Genomic DNA, 20,007 nt, shown 5'->3' with positions numbered 1-20,007 from the left:
GGGCAGCCCATCAAGAAGCAAGGGTTCAGGTGCAGAGGGAGGCGTTCAGTCCCAGGGTCCTTAGCTTAGTGATGGGCTTGCAGGAGACTATGGTGTTGAATGCTGAGCTGTAGTCAATGAACAGCATTCTCATGTAGGTATTCCTTTTGTCCAGGTGTGACAGGTCAGTGTGGAGTGCAATAGAGATTGCGTCATCTGTGGATCAGTTTGTGCCATATGCAAATTGTAGTGGGTCCAGAATTTCTGGGATGATGGTGTTGATGTGAGCCATGACCAGCCTTTCAAAGCATTTCATGGATACAGATGTGAGTGCTATGGGCGGTAGTCATTTAGACAGATTACCTTGGCGTCCTTGGTACAGGGACTATGGTGGTCTGCTTGAAACATGTAGGTATTACAGACTGGGCCTGGGAGAGGTTGAAAATGTCAGTGAAGTCCTTGCCAGCTAGTCAGCGCATGCTCTGAGTATGCGTCCTGGTAATCTGTATGGCCCTGCGGCCTTGTGAATATTAACCTGCTTAAAAAGGTCCTACTCACATCGGCTATGGAGAGCGTGATTACACAGTCGTCCGGAACAGCTGGTGCTCTCAGACATGGCTCAGTGTTGCTTGCCTCGTAGCGAGCATAGAAGGCATTTAGCTTGTCTGGTAGGCTTGCGTCACTGGGTAGCTCTCGGCTGGGTTTACCTTTGTAATCCATGATAGTTTGCAAGCCCTGCCAAATCCAACGAGAGTCAGAGCCTGTGTAGTAGATTTTGATCTTTGTTCTGTATTGACTCTTTGCCTGTTTGATGATTCATCGGAGGGCATAGCGGGATTTCTTGTAAGTGGATTAGTGTCCCACTCCTTGAAAGCGGAAGCTCTAGCTTCTAGCTCAGTGCGGATGTTGACTGTAATCCATGGCTTCTGGTTGGGATATGTACATACCATTAATGTGGGGACGACGTCATCATGTGGTAAACTCTGGCTAGAGAAACAGTCCTGTAGCTTAGCATCTGCTTCATCCGACCACTTCCATCTTGAACACGTCACTGGCACTTCCTGTTTGAGTTGTTGCTTCTAATCAGTAACCAGGAGGATAGATTTATGGTCAGAGGGCGAGAGTGGAGTAAATGTGATCTCGAGTTATTTTTCCTCTGGTTGCACAGGTGACATGCTGGTAGAAATGAGGTGAAATGGATTTCATTTTTCCTGCATTAAAATCCCAGGACACTAGGAGCGGCGCTTCTGGATGAGCATTTTCTTGTTTGTTTATAGCTCGTTGAGTGTGGTCTTAGTGCTAGCATCAGTTTGTGGTGGTAAATAGACAGCTTCCAGTCCTGTTGTCTGTTTGCTGTTATTCATCAAAACCCTCGCGTACATGCATGGCTGTGTGTCCCCAGTTGCCGCCCTGTGAAAGTCAATGGCTGTAGGGCACTGGCGGAGATGGAAGTCCCGCCGCCCCATGTCGCCAACCCTTCAGTGGCATGGATGGAGTGGGCAGTAAGGGGCTAGGTGCTCACAGTATCTGTGAGGCTGGGCTGGGCTGGGCTGTCCAGCAGGAGTCAGGGCGGCCCATGCCCGTGCTGCGGGAGACGTCCAGGTTGGGGAGGAGGCCATTCCACGGAGACGGGCCAGGCATCCTTGGAATGAACAGGGAAAGAGAGCTGGTCAGATGGTGGCTCTCCCATGGGGGCTGGATGTTCATCCAGGTCTGTAACTGGAGGCAGGCCCAGATCTGGTCTGGCCTGTGGATCCAGGGCTGGATCAGGCAGTGTGGCAGGGACAGGGCTGGACACCAGACCCTGTGCTGGTTGTGGGTCTAGCAGTGATATGTCCTCAGGGGTTTGTGAAGGTGACGAACCTAGGACTGATGCTGGGTAAGCTGATGAGCCAAGGACAGGAACAGGCTTCAGACACAAGGTTGGTGCTGGGACGGCCAATGGAGATGGTCTGTCGACGGGAGTGGATTGCTGGACCAGGACCGGAACCAGGTCAGCCAGTGGGTCCGGGACAGGGCATCGGACCCAGGGCTGGTGCTGGGTCTGACAATGGGCCCAGGTCCGGGCTGAACTGGCCCTCCAGGACGGTAGTGGACATCGGGACCACTTGTGGTGGCACCGGCTGGGGTGCGGAGTGGAGCTCTGCCTGCTGCTGGGACAGATCAGCCCTCTGTGGCAGTCAGGCTTGAGCACTGGCAGTCGCTGGACTGGCAGGACCACTGGTATCGGGTTAGCTGGCTGAAGCGTGTTGGACAGCATGATTTGGTGCAGCGCTGCCGACTGCTCGGCTGATTCAAGGACTGGCAACTGGAGCCATGGATGCCCGGTTGGTTCCGATGCAGGCCTTGGCATTTGAATAGATGCCAGCTGAAGCATTGGTATTGGGGGCAGCACTGGCTCCACCTCTGGAGGCCGCTGTGCTGACTGGCGAGCTGGGAGCTGCGTAGCTGGCTGGAGCTAATGGGTGCTGCATTGTTGGCTGGACATACAGTAGTCCTGGTGGTCGCCCGATGAGCCGAAGGCTGGCGAGGGCACTGGCTGGGGAAACTCCTGGGGCGCTGGAGTCCGGGTGGCCTCTAAACTGGCCGGCGGGCCAGTTGCCTCCCAACACGTGTGAATGGCGCCTGGACCAGTGGCCAAAAAAGGTGTCTCTCATGTGATAAAAAGCACAGAAATCTACTTAACATTAACCAGGTTTCCAACCTTTTTATGCGAGTAAAGTAAGTTGGATAAAAAATGTCACAATGGGCCAGATGGAAACTGCAAATTTGTCTGTAAACTTTCCAAATGTTGGCAAAACAAAATACGCTAGACTTTTGTGTCCGTAAAATTCATTATGCGAGAAATAGCGTTGGAAACGCCTTTATGCTCAAATATTGATCTAATAACCATCATATCGAAGTAAATTTGGAATCACGCGATGATATGTTGCGTGGTCCTCCCACTACGACTTCGGAAAGGATGACGTTTATTAGGCTACAGAATAAATAAGTTATGATGAACTTCACACTGTGGTAAATGTGCACCAGTGAGCTGCTTTCCATAAATATCTAGTCTTACTCTAGTCACATGATGATCGATGCTTGGCTGCTGCTTGACAAATAATAGGAATCTCATCATAAAGGCCCAGGTAGCCTACCCGCACTGTATCTGCCAGCTGTTGGCTAAAGAGTGCAAAGACCAGAGTGGACACATTCGCTAAATAATGCCATTTTTTTGTGACAAAATGATCAGTAGAGTTCAAAATGTGATGGAAACCAATTTATTTTTAATGTTGCATTTTTATGTGCACTACACAATCACGTACAGCTTTTTATCAGCAACAAGTCAATTGGATAGAAACACATCTCCCGTGGGAAAATGTGCATACTGTTTTTCAACCTGGACTCAGGGGAAGGCCAAACATAGTAAATGTTAGTGCGGACCACACAAGTTAGTATGGTAAGTATTCATTTGTTGATGTCCATTATTAATTTAGTATGATATCGTACAAATTGCAATTCAGACAAAATGTTATGAATTTGCATACATATGATATGTTACGAATTCCAATTTGGTGTTCCTAACGCTAGCTGGGTGGCTAATGGTAACATTAAATAGGTGGCTAACATTAGCTAGGCTAAGGGTTAGGGGTTAAGGTTAGCTAGCATGCAAAGTAGCGACAAAGTAATAAGTAGTTGCTAATTTGCAAAAATGCTAAAGTTGTCCCTGATGGAATTCGAACACGCAAACCTGACCAATCACCCTACTTTTGTTTTGTCTTAAGAAACCATCTGTCTTATGTAAACATACCAAACGTAACATACCATACCAATTCGAGTGTCCCGGATTTACATGTACTATTATTACGTCTAGTCTATGAGACCATGCTGGTTTTTTTTTGAGGATTTTAGAATAATTGTATGAAAATCTGTCGCCAATTGGATGGAAACCTAGCTATTGACAGAGGTTATGTCCCAAATGGAACCCAATTCCCTATGTAGTGCACTACTTTTTTTTTTTTACCGGAGCCTGGTCAAAAGTAGTGGCACTACTGCTACATAGGGAATTGGGTGTCATTTGGGACGCTCACAGACAGGGGAAAATGAACAGTGACTCACTTCGGCCATACATTATCTGGTACCTGTCAACGTATTCCTATTGAAATACCTCTTGCTTTGGGCAAAACAAATCCAAATCCATGGTGGTGTTAAGTGGAAATGTTTTGAAGAGAGAGAAAGGTGAGGGGAAGGGAAGGGAGAGCGGCGAGTCAAATTCATTCATTTAGTTTGCTCTAAATGCCCCATTCGTTTCAGTCAGGGCGTAGGTCATTGTCTCGCCACAATTCAATATGTACACAGGCAAAAACGTCAGAGTCCAAGAACTTTGAGCTCGACTGCTCTGAACTACCAAGTGCCTGTACCTTACAATTAGATGCTGATTATGGATGTCTGCTATAGTCTGTCTATCCGTCAATCTATGAGTCTATCTGCTACAGACTGTCCCTATACCTACACTCCTGTGTCAGATAGAAGTAGGATAATTAGATCAGTATTTGACATCAGTGGCCTTTCCCTCAGTCTAGTGTAGTCTAACAACACATAACGACGTCTGGTTCCCAGAAAGGAGATTGGGGGAGAAGGATAAACATAAATTGCATTTGATTAAGGTTTCTGAGGCTTGATTACACCTGCAGGGATGATTATGTGTTAATTACTAGGGTTGCAACATTTTGGGAACTTTCGATTAAATTCCCTAGGTTTTCTAGAAATACTGGTCAGAGGATTCCAGATTCCCTGCTTCTTCCTTCCTGAATTTATTGAAAGTTCCTGGAGTCTTGCAACCCTAGTAATGCCACACGCAGTTGTACCTGGATGATCAGAGATGTGGACCAGGAAGATTATTAGAACTATTATCTTCCATGTGGGCAGTACAAGATAAAACATGCTCTTTACAAGACTGAGGAGGTAAAGGGAAGAGTGTGTGTGTGTGAGTGCACGCGGTACGGAAGACAAGAGGTGCAACACATACAGTGCCATCACAAAGTATTCAGACCCCTTGACTTCTACATTTTGTTACGTTACAGGCTTATTCTAAAATGGATTACATTTTTGAATAATCTACACACAATACCCCATAACGACGGAGCTAAAAATGTTTCGTTTTTTTTAGAAATGTTTGCAAATTTATTTTTTACATTTAAATAATGAAATATCACATTTCCATAAGTATTAAAGCACCGTTGGCAGCGATTACAGCATCAAGTGTTCTTGGGTATGACGCTACAAGCTTGGACGTTTCTTCCATCTCCACAGAGGAACTCTGGAGCTCTGTTAGAGTGACCACCTCCCTGACCAAGAGTCTTCACCCCCGATTGCTCAGTTTGGCCGGGCAGCCAGCTCTAGGAAGAGTCTTGGTGGTTCCAAACTTCTTCCATTTAAGAATGATGGAGGCCACTGTGTTCTTGGCAACCTTCAATGCTGCAGACATTTTTTAGTACCCTTCCCCAGATCTGTGTCTCGGAGCTCAACAGACAATTTCTTCAACCTCAAGGCTTGGTTTTTGCTCTGACATGCACTGTCAACTGTGGGACCTTATACTGTTTTCGCTTTGTCATTATGGGGTATTGTATGTAGATTGCTGAGGAATTTTTTTTATTTAATCCATTTTAGAATAAAGTCGTAACGTAACAAAATGTGGAAAAAGGGAAGGGGTCTGAATACTTTCCGAAGGCACTGTACATACAGTATCTGCATTCTCTTCCATTTTCAATTCACTTCCATTTTTATTATGTTAGAGTATGTTTGTGGATTTGTTAGTCTAATATGTTGTACTTGTGTGGATGGACATACTTATACTTCACTTTTAATCAAAGAAGGAAAAGAGCACAACAGACCATGCCAGAAAGGAAGTTGTTAGTAAGGCCAAGCAATAATTTTCTCACGTTAATGACTATTCTGAACACAGTCACCCTTGATTCAGTGCCACTCTCCTTGTGATGCATAGAATGAAAAGAAAAGGTAGCCCCCAAATGATTCCCATTGGTCCACCAACCCCACTCCGCCTCCCCCTGAGAACCCAGTTTTCCTCATCCACGAATATTGTCAGTCTCTTCCAATCAGAAGACGCGACTTAGTATCATTAGCATTATCATTAACAAGCGCTATGAAATAAAAGACAGACAAATCCTTCCGAGGGAAAACAGACATCTGGACTTCACACAACGATGTGTGTCCATTTCCTCAAATGGCACCTCTACAGCACTTTAAATCGATCTGATAATCACAAAATGATTATACCTATACGGCCTAGGAGCCAAAATAATTCAAGGGCTTAAATCAAGCACAACTGTGGTTCATAGAATGTCCCAAATGGCACCCCATACATAGTGAACTATGGGCCCTGGTCAACAATAGGGCACTATATATGGAATACGGTCCCATTTGGGGTGCGACCATTGTATATGGGTGCATGTTTGATGTGATCAAAATTATGTTCATCCAGATCCAGATCCAATTGTTTTCAATGCTGGCGTACATCCCAACCTTAATGGGGACTGTCATATTGATGTGGAAACGATTTGGGTTAGGTTCAGCCCATGTAGTGAGAGATGTGTGTCTCTTCGGTAATGAGCAAATAAGGCTAGATAGAGGAGGGTTGAAGAGGCATAATGGTTCTTGATTACTGCAGCATTAGTATGGAGGGGCTCACCTTAGCCTGATCTGAATCTTGCCACCTCTCTGCAAAATTGTGTTTTAAAAACACTCACTGTACTCGGTCTCACATCTGCTGACAACACAAAGTGGTAGCGTCCCAATGGCGCCATATTCCCTATATAGTGCACTACCTTTGACCAAAACCTGTACACTATAAAGGGAATAGGGTGACATTTGGGACGAGCCGAGGACGTCTCGTCACTTTTACCAACACACGCGCCTTCTCACCACTACACTCAAACACTGAATTCAATATCGAACGCTAGCCTCTTCACCGTAGATCTAAGAGGATTGGCTACATATAAGCTTTACGGTAATTGCTTCTGATGGGTTGCCATTTTGCTTCCATCTATCCAATCCTCTGAGATCTAGAGTGTAGGGGCTAAGGGTCCATATGGAACTGAGTAGGAGTCGCACTGTGTGTGCCTGGATCAGTGTTAGGTAGGGTTAATGTCTAGGTAATTACAATGCTCTGAGCGAGAGAAGAGAGGCGAAGCCATAGCAAAAGAGAGGCAGAAATGTGTGTTCACTCTGATATAGCTAGTGGCATAGTCATTTTAACGGAAATAAGCTCAGGGTTTATGTTAATGTCTGTAAGATACGCAGGTCATACAGTCGGCCATGTTGGAATACGATGAGCGAGCGAATGCTAATCACATCACTAGTTTGACCTTTGAACTTGTTGTACAAATCATCTCCTTCCTACGTTTGTGAAATATGAAGGCAATGTCGGTTATGCTAAGATCACGTCTATGATTAACTGGAATATGCTAAGAAATCTAAGCTAAGTTAACCACATCGCTAGCCTTGTACGAACCATCCTGATTTCACAAGCTTACATTCTGTTTCACTAGCGAAACAGAAGGTAAGCTAAACAGAATGTAAGCTCGTGAGATCAGGAGGGTTCGTATGAGGCCACCACATTACCTTAGTTTGGCATTTGAACTTGTATTGTAAAGCGCCTCCTCCTGTTGTGGCCTTCCTTAATGGCTCATTGGCTTCATTACAACAAATCGACCACATGTGTGTGTGTCAACAACACACGTGTCGAATTCTCCATATGTGTACACACCAGATGATATTTTCTTCTCGTTCGTTTGCTGAGGGGAGAGAAAAAAATGGTCGATTTTTAATTGATAGTTGATTCTGATAAAGGACTTTCTTTCTTTGGATAAGCTGAGGCACAACGACGACTTCATCTCCCTGGAGTAGAAAAGTGTAGATAAGTCAACGGTTGCATTCCAAATGGTATCCTATTCCCTACATAGTGCACCTCTTTTGACCTGTTGAACAGTAGTGCACGATATAGGGAATGAGGTGCTATTTGGGACGTAACCACAATCATTCAGCAGGGTTTGTGAATTAAATGGAGACCATTAGGGATATTATCTGTCTGGAGATTCAGATCAAAACGCAGTAATTGGTGTTGTTGGTGTTGTTCTGCGAGCGTGAATTACGACAGTTCAGGCTCAGGGCATCTGGGAGCTTGGCTTCACAGCGTTTTGTATTCAGCATCGCAAACAATGACAACAGGTGCAAACAGACACAGGCACACAGCTCTCTACACACACACACACACACACACACACACACACTCCATCCCTCTCAAAAACACAGGATGTGGATGTGTATGAGCATGCACAGACAAACAGAAGCAAACCACTGTGGACATGGTGGAGCCTGAGTGAATGTCAACTGATCTACTATCACCAATAGATGAATTTGTCACCGTAGGTTCTAAATGTCAGTCTTGTCACTGAAAATGTCACATTTTGTTGGTGATGGGGGACAGAATGGGGAAAAATAATTATTCACAGTCAATTCTCCACTTACCAAATTAGTCCACCCAATGGAACAGGAACCACAACTTATTAAGGCTTCATATAGTATACATAAACAGTTCACAAGCACTTTAAAGATCCTTTCACAAATCCTCTATAAGCTTATGTCATACGCTACAAGGGGTGTTTAAAGGGTGACATAACAGCTCCCTATGTAGGTCGGTACATGGCCAAATATGACCAAACATTCTGAGGTGGAGAGCGAAGGGCTACCATTGGATAAAATAAGTCAGACATCACAAAAGAGCTCAATGCTCAGCTTCCAACTTCGATTTCCGTCGCCGGTAACAACACTTTTTTGTATTTTATTTTATACTTGATCCAGTTTGCTGGAGCTTTTGTTTGCAGTTCCTCTCTGCCTCAGAATACCGAACTGTTTCTGAGGATGAGGGGTAAAGAGCCTGGTTAATGCCTTCTTTTGTTCCTAATGCATCGCTAATAGACTAATAAGGGATCTCATTAAGCAATTTACTCCACAATTATTCTCTCCTTTTGGGTGGAAAAAGAAGATGGAGGAACATGAAAGTGGGAGAGAATGCACGGTACATCATGAGAGTGGATTTTAGCTTAGAGATAATTAGGCTTGGGCCACACACGTGGACAAATTCACACAGACACACACTTCAAATACAATATGGTCCTTCCTTACTAGGCTGGTTCATATGGTTGTGCAACAGTACAGTACGGTCTACATACAGACTGCTCTTCCGATGAGGTAAAAGTGGGTTTTCAAAAGCTTATTCAATCTAATATGGGCAGCACTCAACTGAGCGGGAAGTAGCTCAAGAGAAAGATAGACATAGGAAAGGTCAGGGTGGGGAATATATATAGATACAATTGGAGGGGGAGATCAAAAGAGGGTAAGATAGAGAGATTGTTCTTTTTAATTGCACTTTTCAATGCCAAAGAACAAAGAATTAGGAAGAATGATTGTGTGTGTGTGTGCGAGTGAGCGAGCGTAAAACAGTGAGAGAGAAAGTAAGAGAAAACGAGCAAGCAAGCGAGAGAAAGGAAGGAAGAATAACCAATGCCTTTTGAGAGCACCAAAGCACAACCTGCCTATAAGGCCAGACCAGAACGCTTGGTTCTCAGCAGGCTGTGAAATGGCCTTTGAAATAGAGGTAAACCCATTAAGTGCCGACGATCCAGGGTCCATCAGATCAAATACACATACTGGTACACACACATTTTAAAACATACACTCTTTCTCTCTAAAAAAATAAATAATAATATGCGGTACATCCCGATTAATTTAAGTAAATTTGCTCTCGTTAGCAATTTATTTTTTAAACATGAATTTAAGTTAAGACTTTATTTTGTGAAAACAGACATAATGGTATGACTTCCAGACATAGGTTGCGCCCCCAAATGTCAACCTATTCCCCGTTTAGTGTACTACGTTTGACCAGGGCATACAAGGCTCTGGTCAAATGTAGTGCACTACCGTATATAGGGAACAGGGCACCATTTGGAACGTAACCATAGAGATGGACAAATGAGAGCTCTCTGTTGACAAAGAGCAGCTGTTGTTTATCAACAGCAGACGGAAATTGCCACTTTCCACTCCCGCGTCTTTTGAGGGAGATAGACGATATGATGATGATGGTGTCTTTGAAATCTGTGATTGCATTAGCGAGAGAAAGAGAGAGGGGGTGAGAGAAAGTGAGAGAACGAAGGAACGAAATAGGAGGGGGAGAGAGAATGTGTGTGACAGAGACAGACAAATCGAGAGAAAGAGGATGAGAGAGAGAAAACAGAAACACAGAGAGAGACCCATGGCATTATCATCAGCCGTAAAGGAGAGGGATGGCTTTTGTAATGGAAGCCAACTGGCTCGTTAGAATTACCTCTCTTGTGATGCTGCAGTTAGTGGTCAAGGGTCATAGGAATGGAATGAGGATGATGAGCTGACATATCTCCACATCACAAAACTTATTTAGGTAATAAGATTGTCCATTATGATTCTGGACACACATATGTAGCGTTTTTAAAATCTAAATCAGGAAAAACTGTCAGACACTCTCGGCAGTGAGTTGTGACATGAATACAAAACAGATCGTAACTCCCAGCCAGTGGTTTAACTGGGCAGATGTCACTTACTTTATTATCTCCAGGGGGTGCTTTATGTATGTTAATTCAGAACCAGACCCTGGTTTGTGGACTCAGTCATGACCAGCCCAGCTGACCATTATAGGCCTACTATAACACTGACAAGGCATTGCACAATTGATCAGTAGGCTACACACTGAGTTGACTTGTTATTTGTAGCTCTGGTCCAGGTTGCTGGTACGTGTTTGTCCACAACTGTGTACTAATGACCTGGACCAGAGCTAGGCTATTTGGTGTTGCAGCAAAAGTGAGTGGGCAAAGAATAACATTTAATTTTGACAGAGTCAACATCACCCTTGGCTCCGGGGGAAATCAGAGCACTGTATGCCTAGCCTGGTCCCAGATCTGTTAGTGCTCTTGCCAACTCCATTGCTGCCATTGTCAAGCCAAACATGACTTGAGTGACAAGGAGTTGGCATGAGAGCACAAACAGACTGGCACTCAGGCTACAGTATGCCAACGTGATCATACATGGCCAGAATATTCCAACAATTCAATACAAAATCTAGCCCTCTGGTCTCAGATCTAATTGGGCTGTCTTGCCAACTCCTAGGCTAAATGGCCATTGTCATCATCACACAATGGCTATAGAAGGTTGCTAAAAGACAGCACAAACAAGTCTTTAGCGTGGAAAGGGGACACATGGGCTACTCTTAATTTCATAAATGAAACACAGTTCATTTATTAGCCTGGCCACACTTCAAAATGTGGATATGAGGTGACTACCTTTGGACATTGTGGCACAAACAACAATAATTAATCGCATCCTTAATCCGGAAATACCACGTACTCCAATTTGATTAACATTAACCTTGCAGAGGAACTTTATAAGTGCCTTGCAGAGGAGCCGAGTTTATTAGAATACAATCACAGAGGGGCAGCACAACCTCATTGATTAGGGGGCTTTCGTGCCATAGATTTAATTACACCAATGAAAGAAAAGGACCACTCCACACCGTTCGATGTATGCACACATGCACGCCAACACACACGTGCTTGCGCTTAAAAATGTATATAGCTATCCCCTTGCAGTCTTCACAGATTGTTTTTTAATGGAGCCTCTTCATTAAAGTTTCAAACGGGAAATTAAGAGACACGTTTCGAAGTGTAATTCGTCATCATACACGTGTGTGCCCGTTTTTTTGTTATCAATTAACATGTAATACATAGCCTATTCTGTGTAAACTACATCGAGCGCGTAACCTAATTGGTAACGCTCGTCGTTGTTTATACTTTTGTAGTCTAATGCATGATCAATACCGTCCTTAGCATCCGTGTAAGTGCTTCTGCATGCTACTCCGAGCAGAACTCGGCTAGGCGAAGTGAACGTATGTGCCTCGCATACTAGTGATGGGTCGTTCGCGAGCGAGTCGGCTCTAGGTGAACGTTGGGAGCCGGCTTGCATATCAGAAGAGACGAATCTATTTAAAAAATTAAGACATGAATAACCAAAATATTTAAATGACTAGAATTAACTAATTCAAGGAACCAAAAAAGAAATTAAATAATATAGACCTACATGCTCAAGTGCACATATTCGTTCTGACTGTCTGCTCAGACTAACAGCCTCACCTGTTGTTCCTGTCAATCAGACACGCCGTGTCAACCAATGAACCAAAGATGCATGAGGGAGGGCCGAGCCAACTCACTCACAGTCACACACTTAGCAGCCGAGGAGAGAGAGGGAGGGCAGCTGTGAAAACAACAGCTGGAAAATGAGTCGGAAGCACAGTAGCAATTGGATGCATTTTAATAATGTAGACAAATGTCAGAGCACAGTGTAGAATTTGCCAAAACAAAATCTGATATAAAGCCGGTTCTACGCACAACCTACACCGACATATGCGAACTGTGCACCCAACTGTGAAGCTAGCTGTAGCCGAGCTTCGATAAACTAGCGGGCCTGCTAGTGATAGTGGTGGAGCCTGCACCTCCACACGTGGAGATGTATCCACTCAGTCAAGTAGGCCTACTCCGCGACAGCAACCCAGTATTCTATGTCTACCCAGTCTATGTCTGTATCAAAACAAGGCCAAATTGATATTGCATTGGCTAAAATGATTGCCACCGATTTCCAGCCATTTTTGATAATGGAGGACAGAGGTTTTTTAGAAATTATAGCAATAGTCTAAATCAATGTACACAATTCCAAGAAGGAAAACCCTTTCAAAATCACTTATTCCACAACTGTACAAGAGCCCACAGGCTTCAGTGCGGGAAAGAGTCCGCAAAGCTACTGCAGTTTGCCTTACCACTGACTGCTGGACATCAAAGGTAACCACATCATTGAAGATTTTTCGATGTCTAGCTGTCTTCTGGACTGCTTTGAGTTCAGCGACAGACACACCTCAGAAAACTTGGCAGAGGAACTGTTGAGAGTCGCCAGAGAATGGCAAGTAGATGGAAAAGTGGTTTGTTGTGTTAGCGACAATGCAGCTAACATAACCAAAGACATGAAAATGTTCAAATCGACCCATCATCCATGTCTTGCCCACACAATCAACCTGATTGTAAGAGATGCTCTGAAGGTGATGAAGCCCACTGTGGACAAAGTGAAAGCAGCTGTGGAATACTTCCACAGGAGCACAGTAGGTGCTGAAAAACTAACAACTTCACAACGCCAGATGGGGATGCCTGAGCTGAGGCCTAAACAAGACTGCACTACAAGGTGGAATTCAACATTTTACATGTTGAAGTGGTTTCTTGAGTCAAAGGATGCCATCATCTCTACCCTGGCCATTGTCAATGCACCTGTTGATGCTCTGACCCAAGAGGAATGGGAGGTGGTGGAGGAGGTGTGCAGAGTCCTGGAACCCTTTGAGCAGGTCACTGTGGAGATCAGTGGAGAGAGGTAGAGCAAGCAGTTATTACTACATCATTATTTAATCCAGTATTTTATATGTATATGAGCAGTAGATCAGAATGTAGTATCAGTAGACAAAACATTAACCTGAAGTAATAAGTTACTGTTCTCTCTTTTCAGCTATGTGACAGCCTCAAAAACGATACTCCTGTGTAAGGGTCTGCAGCGAATTACAGCCAGCGGCCAGAGAGAAGCAAATGTAACCACAGTACATGTGACAGAGTTGACGGACAATGGACAGAATGTTCCACAGAATGGAATATAATCACGTGCTATCAGAAACTGCTTCACTTGACCACAGATTTAAGAAGTTAGCCTTCAGTGATGCCAGAGTGATTGATGAGGATCTTCACAGAATAACCTCAGCAGCAGGGAGGGACAACCCCAGCAGTCAGCTGGCTCAGGCACCAGGTAGTGCCACAAACATCTGCTGTTTGACGAGAGAGCAACTGGGGATGCAGCACGAAGTAATCCCTCAGCAGATGCCATAATGGAGGTCCGATCCTATTTGTAGGAGCCCCTCCTCCAAAGATCTGCAGATCCTCTGAGCTGGTGGAAGAACAAGGCCTCTGTCTACCCACGGCTTACTAAAGTCATGACAGGGAGACACTGCATAGTGGCCACATCCGTTCCCTTTGAGAGGATCTTCTCAAAAATGGGACAAATAATTACTGAGAGAAGAAACCGCATCAACCGCTCGAAAGTGAGGCAGCTTGCATTTCTGAATGCAAATCTCTCATAAAAGCAAAATATGGTCAGCATTGCTGTGCGCTGCTGGTTATAACATGGCAATAAAGAAGAGAGAGAAAAGAGGGACCAGTTTAATGTTTTAAGTGGGAAGCTGCAGTTTTGCACATTGTTATTTATTTTTCTTTGATATGGTGCAATATTCTATTATGCTGTTCAGATTGTATTCGATTTGAATGTTTAGATTTATATGCACTTTGTTCATATACATTAAAAAGTTATACTTTAAATGCACATGTTTAATAGCATTCTTTTTCATAACAAACCAATGCATTTTTAAATACTTTGTGGTTAAGGTAGAGTATGATTTCATTTAATCATTTAATTATAATTGTTTTAACACCAATCATTGTCAAACGATCGCAAACTGCTTGATTTGAAAAAATATTTTAAATTTTTTTTTTAAAGAGCCGGCTCTTTTTGGTGAGCTCACTGAAAAGAGCCGGAATGCCCATCACTATCGCATACTCCTTAGAAGACCTTCACTTGATAAACGAGAAAAACAAAGCGGAAATAGTACTATTTGTTCCTCTTGAGACGCCGTAGTGTACGCTTCATCAACCTAGTCTGAATTAGTCTAAAATAACTCAAGAAGTCTGTAATAAATTTAGACGTTTTTGCCGAGGTGGTCTTAGTCCCGCAATTTTACATCTAAGATGTTTGTTGCATTATTTTTCCAGTGAAAAAATTTGCATGAAAACGAGTCTTTATGTCCTTGAATGATTACAAACACTTCATTGAATAATCCCTACTGTTCACCAATCACAAACTAAGGGGCGTAGAATTCGGCAACCGAATTTCTGAACTTCGGCTTGCCTCAAGAAAGAAAAATGTCACGTGGACGAACAGCCGAAGAAAAACCTCGCTGAAGACCAAAATGAACAAAAACGTTACAAAATATGCACAATGCCATTAGTGATACTGTGGTTTAAAAAAAGCACTTCAAATACTCACAGATGGAGCCAAAGATGTCGCGAAAAGAATCCAATAGACAGGGACGCACATCTTGAGTGTTCAAAGCTGTATGAATGCGCCAGTACAACTCAGCTCACAGTCCGCTCTTACTGAACTGCTGTCTATTTAAAGAAGTCTCCATGCATCCTTTATCATAGACAGAAAATGACGTGCACTAAGGCAGGTAGCGGGAAGCTTCTCTCCACCACCCAGAAAGATTAATCTAAAACCATCTGCTCTCTGCTGCTTCGGAGCCTGCGCGTGCCACTTGTGGTCTGCACAAGCATCTCGCACTTCAAAGTCACATTTATGAAGCAAAAATGTTATCAAAACTAACACCTATGTAAACTTTAATTGTGGGTGTATGCTTGTGGGTCAAACCAAGTGTCCTATTGCAGTCCAGTCCTTTGTCGTGCGTAATTGGACATTTCTGTAAGCATGTATGGGTGGAATAATGACATTTTACACCTAGGAAAGATCACCTGTAGACTGGAACGAACGTTATGTATTTTATCACAATTGCATCTAAAATACTGAACACACCAACAGCGTTTCGTGCACGAGCGTTGAATTTCATCCAAACGGATCGTGCGCGTCTGCGTAGCCAGGCGACTAAAATAGAACTTGGCTCTATTTTAGACACTTGACCCGCTGCAAGTCCCGCATCTCCCATCTTATTGGTTTTTAGGAGCATATACACACGTGGGTGATTGAAAGATGAAGGTGTCCCGATCAGTTGGTTGCGATAATGCACCTGAAAGTTGGTTGCCAAACGCCATATAAAATCAGAGAGAACTGAAAACGAACTAGGTTTCCCCTTTTATCTGTGGATGAATTGTTGGAGTAGAGAACACATGATTTTGTGTGACTCCAAATCCTACAAAGATCTAGCAAAAAAAAGGACCTCAAATAACAACCCAATGTTTATATCCCAGAACAAATTAGCAAGCAATAGCAAGTTTCGACCTGTCCCCAATGAATATAGTTGTTCACAGTTCGTTTTGATATTTCAACCTGCATGTCCTGAACGCATCTGGTGGGGATAGACAAACTCAACATACGCATAATGGCGCACCTGCAGAGTCGGATTGGTCATCATATAAGTCAATAGGTAATGATATGAAAAGCACATTATGCACTCAATTAACCCGTAGCTCCAGCGCATATCATTGTTGTCATTGCTTCCACTCGAGCTGCGTCGATGCGTTTGTCTCCAACTGAAAGGCACCGTTGGCCCTCGCCAGACGAAACAGTGGCCAGGTGAGAGGAGATGCCAAGACGCAACAGAGGGAATTAGGCTTGGAGTGTCAAAATCCCTGGTCTGTGCAGTGTCCCCAACGCATAGAAATTGAGACCCTGAAAACCACTCTACACACACACAGAAAAAAGGGTCTACCTAGAACCACAGGGATATCTGATGGACACCTTATTTTCTAGAGACTGTCCACCTGGAATAGGTGTGATGAGTTAGGAAGTGGAAGAAAGTGACATTTACAAACTTTATTTTAAAGTTGAACTGTACGTTTTACCAGTATTATAACCATTATAAAAGTGAGTGCATAGATACAGAATATGATGGTGGCTGACTCTTGAAAGAAGTTTTTTTTAAATAAAATACATAGGATATCTTCCCCAGCACAACCACCATCAAACAGACTTGGTTCAAAACACAATTCCTAGTGACTTTGTAAATCATTATTATTGTTTTTCATTACAAAAAGTGCAAAACTGTAGAGAAAATATGAGGCTTTTTGTATACAAATTGCACAAATTTAGACCACTCATAAAATCTTAGAAATGGGAAACAGTTCTCTACAAAAGCAGCATCCGATTTAGCACTAGACTCTTTGGTGTAGGGTGAAGTTGCCCCTAGAATCTGATCTTGGGTCAGTATTGCATTTTCCACTCGAATGGTTATCGTTAGGATGGGGGAAAACCCCACCGCGGACCTTGCTTCATTCGTGAAAAACATTGGTAAGCTCCTTGAATAGGCAGTATTGTAAACACGGGTGGTCACGCCTTATTACTATAGCGACTAATAGAGAAAGACAACGATCAACTTAGATTAGTGACAACAACAAAAAACACAAGATCTAGAATGTATGGCTATAACAAAATTCTAAACTCCCTTACAAAGATATATTACAAAATCATATTCCTATGATGGTATATCATATATAGGCCTGCTATTATAAACAGTTCAGATATAATCCGGAAAGACCTTACACAAACATAAGCTTGCCATGGTACACTACACCAGCAATTCTCAACTGGTGGGTCGCAACCCAAGGTTTTGAATGCGCCTCGGGTGTATTTTTTTAACAAATATTTATACCAGTCAAAAGTGTGCAAAGCTGTCATCAAGACAAAGGGGGGCTACTTTGTAGAATCTCAAATATAAAATATATTTTGATTTGTTGAACACTTTTTTAGTTACTACATGATTCCATATGTGTTATTTCATAGTTTTCATGTCTTCACTATTATTCTACAATGTAGAAAATAGTACAAACTAAGAAAAACCCTGGAATAAGTAGGTGTGTCCAAACTATTGACTGGTACTGTATATATATATATATATATATATATATATATATATATATATATATATATATATATATATATGGAAAAAATACTCCAGTCTGAACTTAAATCAGGTAGGTGTGTAGAAATGATAATGAATTTAAAAAATGTAATAATTGAATCTCTGAAAAATCTTTTTTCAATCACAGTATTTCAATATATAGCTATTAGCTGTGCAATTCTTGGTTGATTTTGTCATCTCAAACCAGTGAGTTTAAAATTCTTCATCAAGAATATGGTCCAAATTGAATTAATGACCATGAAAGAGGTGGGAATGTTTTTCCCTTGTCATATAATTTCATATAATTTTAAACATAGTTTTTGGCACATTTTGCAACTGAGACAACCTGGTTCAATTTGGGACCCGAGGCAAAACCAGTTGAGAACCACTCTACTCCACTGTGCCCTGAGGTGCTCCTTGAGGATAGCCTTTCGGCTAAGTATTATTCCATGAGGATAGCCTATGGCTAAGTATTATTCCATGAGGATAGCCTATGGCTAAGTATTATTCCATGAGGATAGCCTATGGCTAAGTATTATTCCATGAGGATAGCCTATGGCTAAGTATTATTCCATGAGGATAGCCTATGGCTAAGTATTATTCCATGAGGATAGCCTATGGCTAAGTATTATTCCATGAGGATAGCCTATGGCTAAGTATTATTCCATGAGGATAGCCTATGGCTAAGCATTATTCCTTGAGGAGAGCCTAAACATTAAAGAAGTAGAAGCACTGTATACAACAGTGGATTCTTAAAGATGCTGAGTATAGCACGAACTGGCTATCCAAAACACATGTCAAATCTGCACACGTGAAAAGACAATGTGCCATCTTGGCACTTAACTTTTCATTTTCACAGTGCAGTTTTTATGTGTCTTGTAATGGAAACATAACTTTGAAAAAATTATGTTCAAAGGCAAGGATTGGCACTTGCTTTGTCAGTGAGTGAAATTGAGCTTGGTAATAGATCATAATAGTTGACAGTGTGCTGCAATAATATAATATAGTGTCCTTTTAAACAATAGTATTATGTTAAAATAAGAGAAGACATTGTCTTTTAAACAAAACCATTTGAAAATGGATTTCTCTTTGGGATATAAAAGCCCCCCGCCCCCTTGTGCTTTCAACATGACATTGACGATGGCAGTCTTCCATCTGAAAACATGAAATATGGACTAACTTCAGGAAAGGCTATCGACGGGTCGAAGAGAGAGGTCCTTCATAGTGTTCAATTCACTCAAACAGTAGGCTTCAAAAGTCCCACCTGACACAAGAATTTGGTAGCAAAGCTTTCAATCCCCCTGTACTACTGACTGTTGACCCGCACTTTCATTCTGTTCCCTCAGCATCACAGCATTTTGAGGATGCTCCAACGTAACTGCCTTCTCCTTAACAACGTGTTGTTTTTGGAGCTTGAAACAGATGCTCTATTTGTACAGTGTTCCCTACTGATTGTGTGATTCAAATGTATGCAGTTGCTCAAGAAGAATCATCTCACCTGTGGACACTGTGCTAGTCCACGGTAGAAAGAAAATCAGAACTAATAACATGTGTATAAATGTGTGGTCATCTTAAGGAGTGTGTGCAATAACTTCTCCATCTTTAACAAGACCATGGCGTGTTTTAACCCCTTAGCTGTGGTTAGGTTTTGTTTTGAATTTCACCACCGAATCTCAGTGAGGAGTCCATTAGGTCAAACCATTTGACTTAAGAGCGAACCACTATGTCTGTAGGGTGTTTGTGCTCTAACTAAAACATAACTAACACACTCCAAAACATAAAAGCACTAGTGTTAAAAAAATATAGGGATCCTACAAAAAACAATTCAGAATAAAACAGCAAAACTAAACATAAAATACTTGGTGGGGAATACAGAACAAAATAAGCACATGAAATCCTTTCTAATTAAATACCTGTAAAAATGAAATGGACACATTGTCCTCCCTCTGTACCCTCTCCCTCCCCTATAACATTTAACCTGCGTAAGTGTCCACTATCAGTCTTAAAAATCCCTTCCGTCGTAAATAACCGGCTTCTCGAGTGTCAAGTGGTAGAGGACTTTCTTGGAGATGAACCTGTGAGGATGCGATGAAGAAGTAGAACAAAATGAAAATATGCAACATTAAGATTATACAATCACAAGCAATTAGTACGGCGCAGTACTTCATTGTACTTCAGTACTTTAGAGCCGTCATCCTTCGCCACAAGGGAAGCCTGGGAACTGGATACGGACT

General features: G+C 42.6%; 2 protein-coding genes across 4 annotated transcripts in view; both read right to left on the bottom strand.

Moving 5' to 3' along the window:
• ghrhrl (growth hormone releasing hormone receptor, like) overlaps positions 1–15,450 on the bottom strand; it is a 54,088-nt gene extending 38,638 nt beyond the window's left edge. Inside the window, exon 1 of the mRNA XM_031786339.1 lies at positions 15,190–15,450. Coding sequence (XP_031642199.1) covers positions 15,190–15,240 — 51 coding nt within the window. The 5' untranslated portion in view covers positions 15,241–15,450. The remainder of the gene's footprint in view (positions 1–15,189) is intronic.
• A 1,224-nt stretch (positions 15,451–16,674) lies between these two features.
• Positions 16,675–20,007, bottom strand: part of LOC109902304 (FYVE and coiled-coil domain-containing protein 1) — a 63,169-nt gene continuing 59,836 nt past the window's right edge. For all 3 annotated transcript variants that reach the window (XM_020498570.2, XM_031786336.1, XM_020498571.2), the window contains exon 18: positions 16,675–19,848. In XM_020498570.2, the coding sequence (XP_020354159.1) occupies positions 19,776–19,848 (73 nt within the window). In that variant the 3' untranslated portion in view covers positions 16,675–19,775. The remainder of the gene's footprint in view (positions 19,849–20,007) is intronic.

This window comes from Oncorhynchus kisutch, linkage group LG13 (assembly GCF_002021735.2).
Source record: "Oncorhynchus kisutch isolate 150728-3 linkage group LG13, Okis_V2, whole genome shotgun sequence".
NCBI classification, from domain to species: Eukaryota; Metazoa; Chordata; class Actinopteri; order Salmoniformes; family Salmonidae; genus Oncorhynchus; species Oncorhynchus kisutch.
Note: the sequence above shows the minus strand (reverse complement) of the source record. Positions and strands in the feature narration are given on the sequence as shown.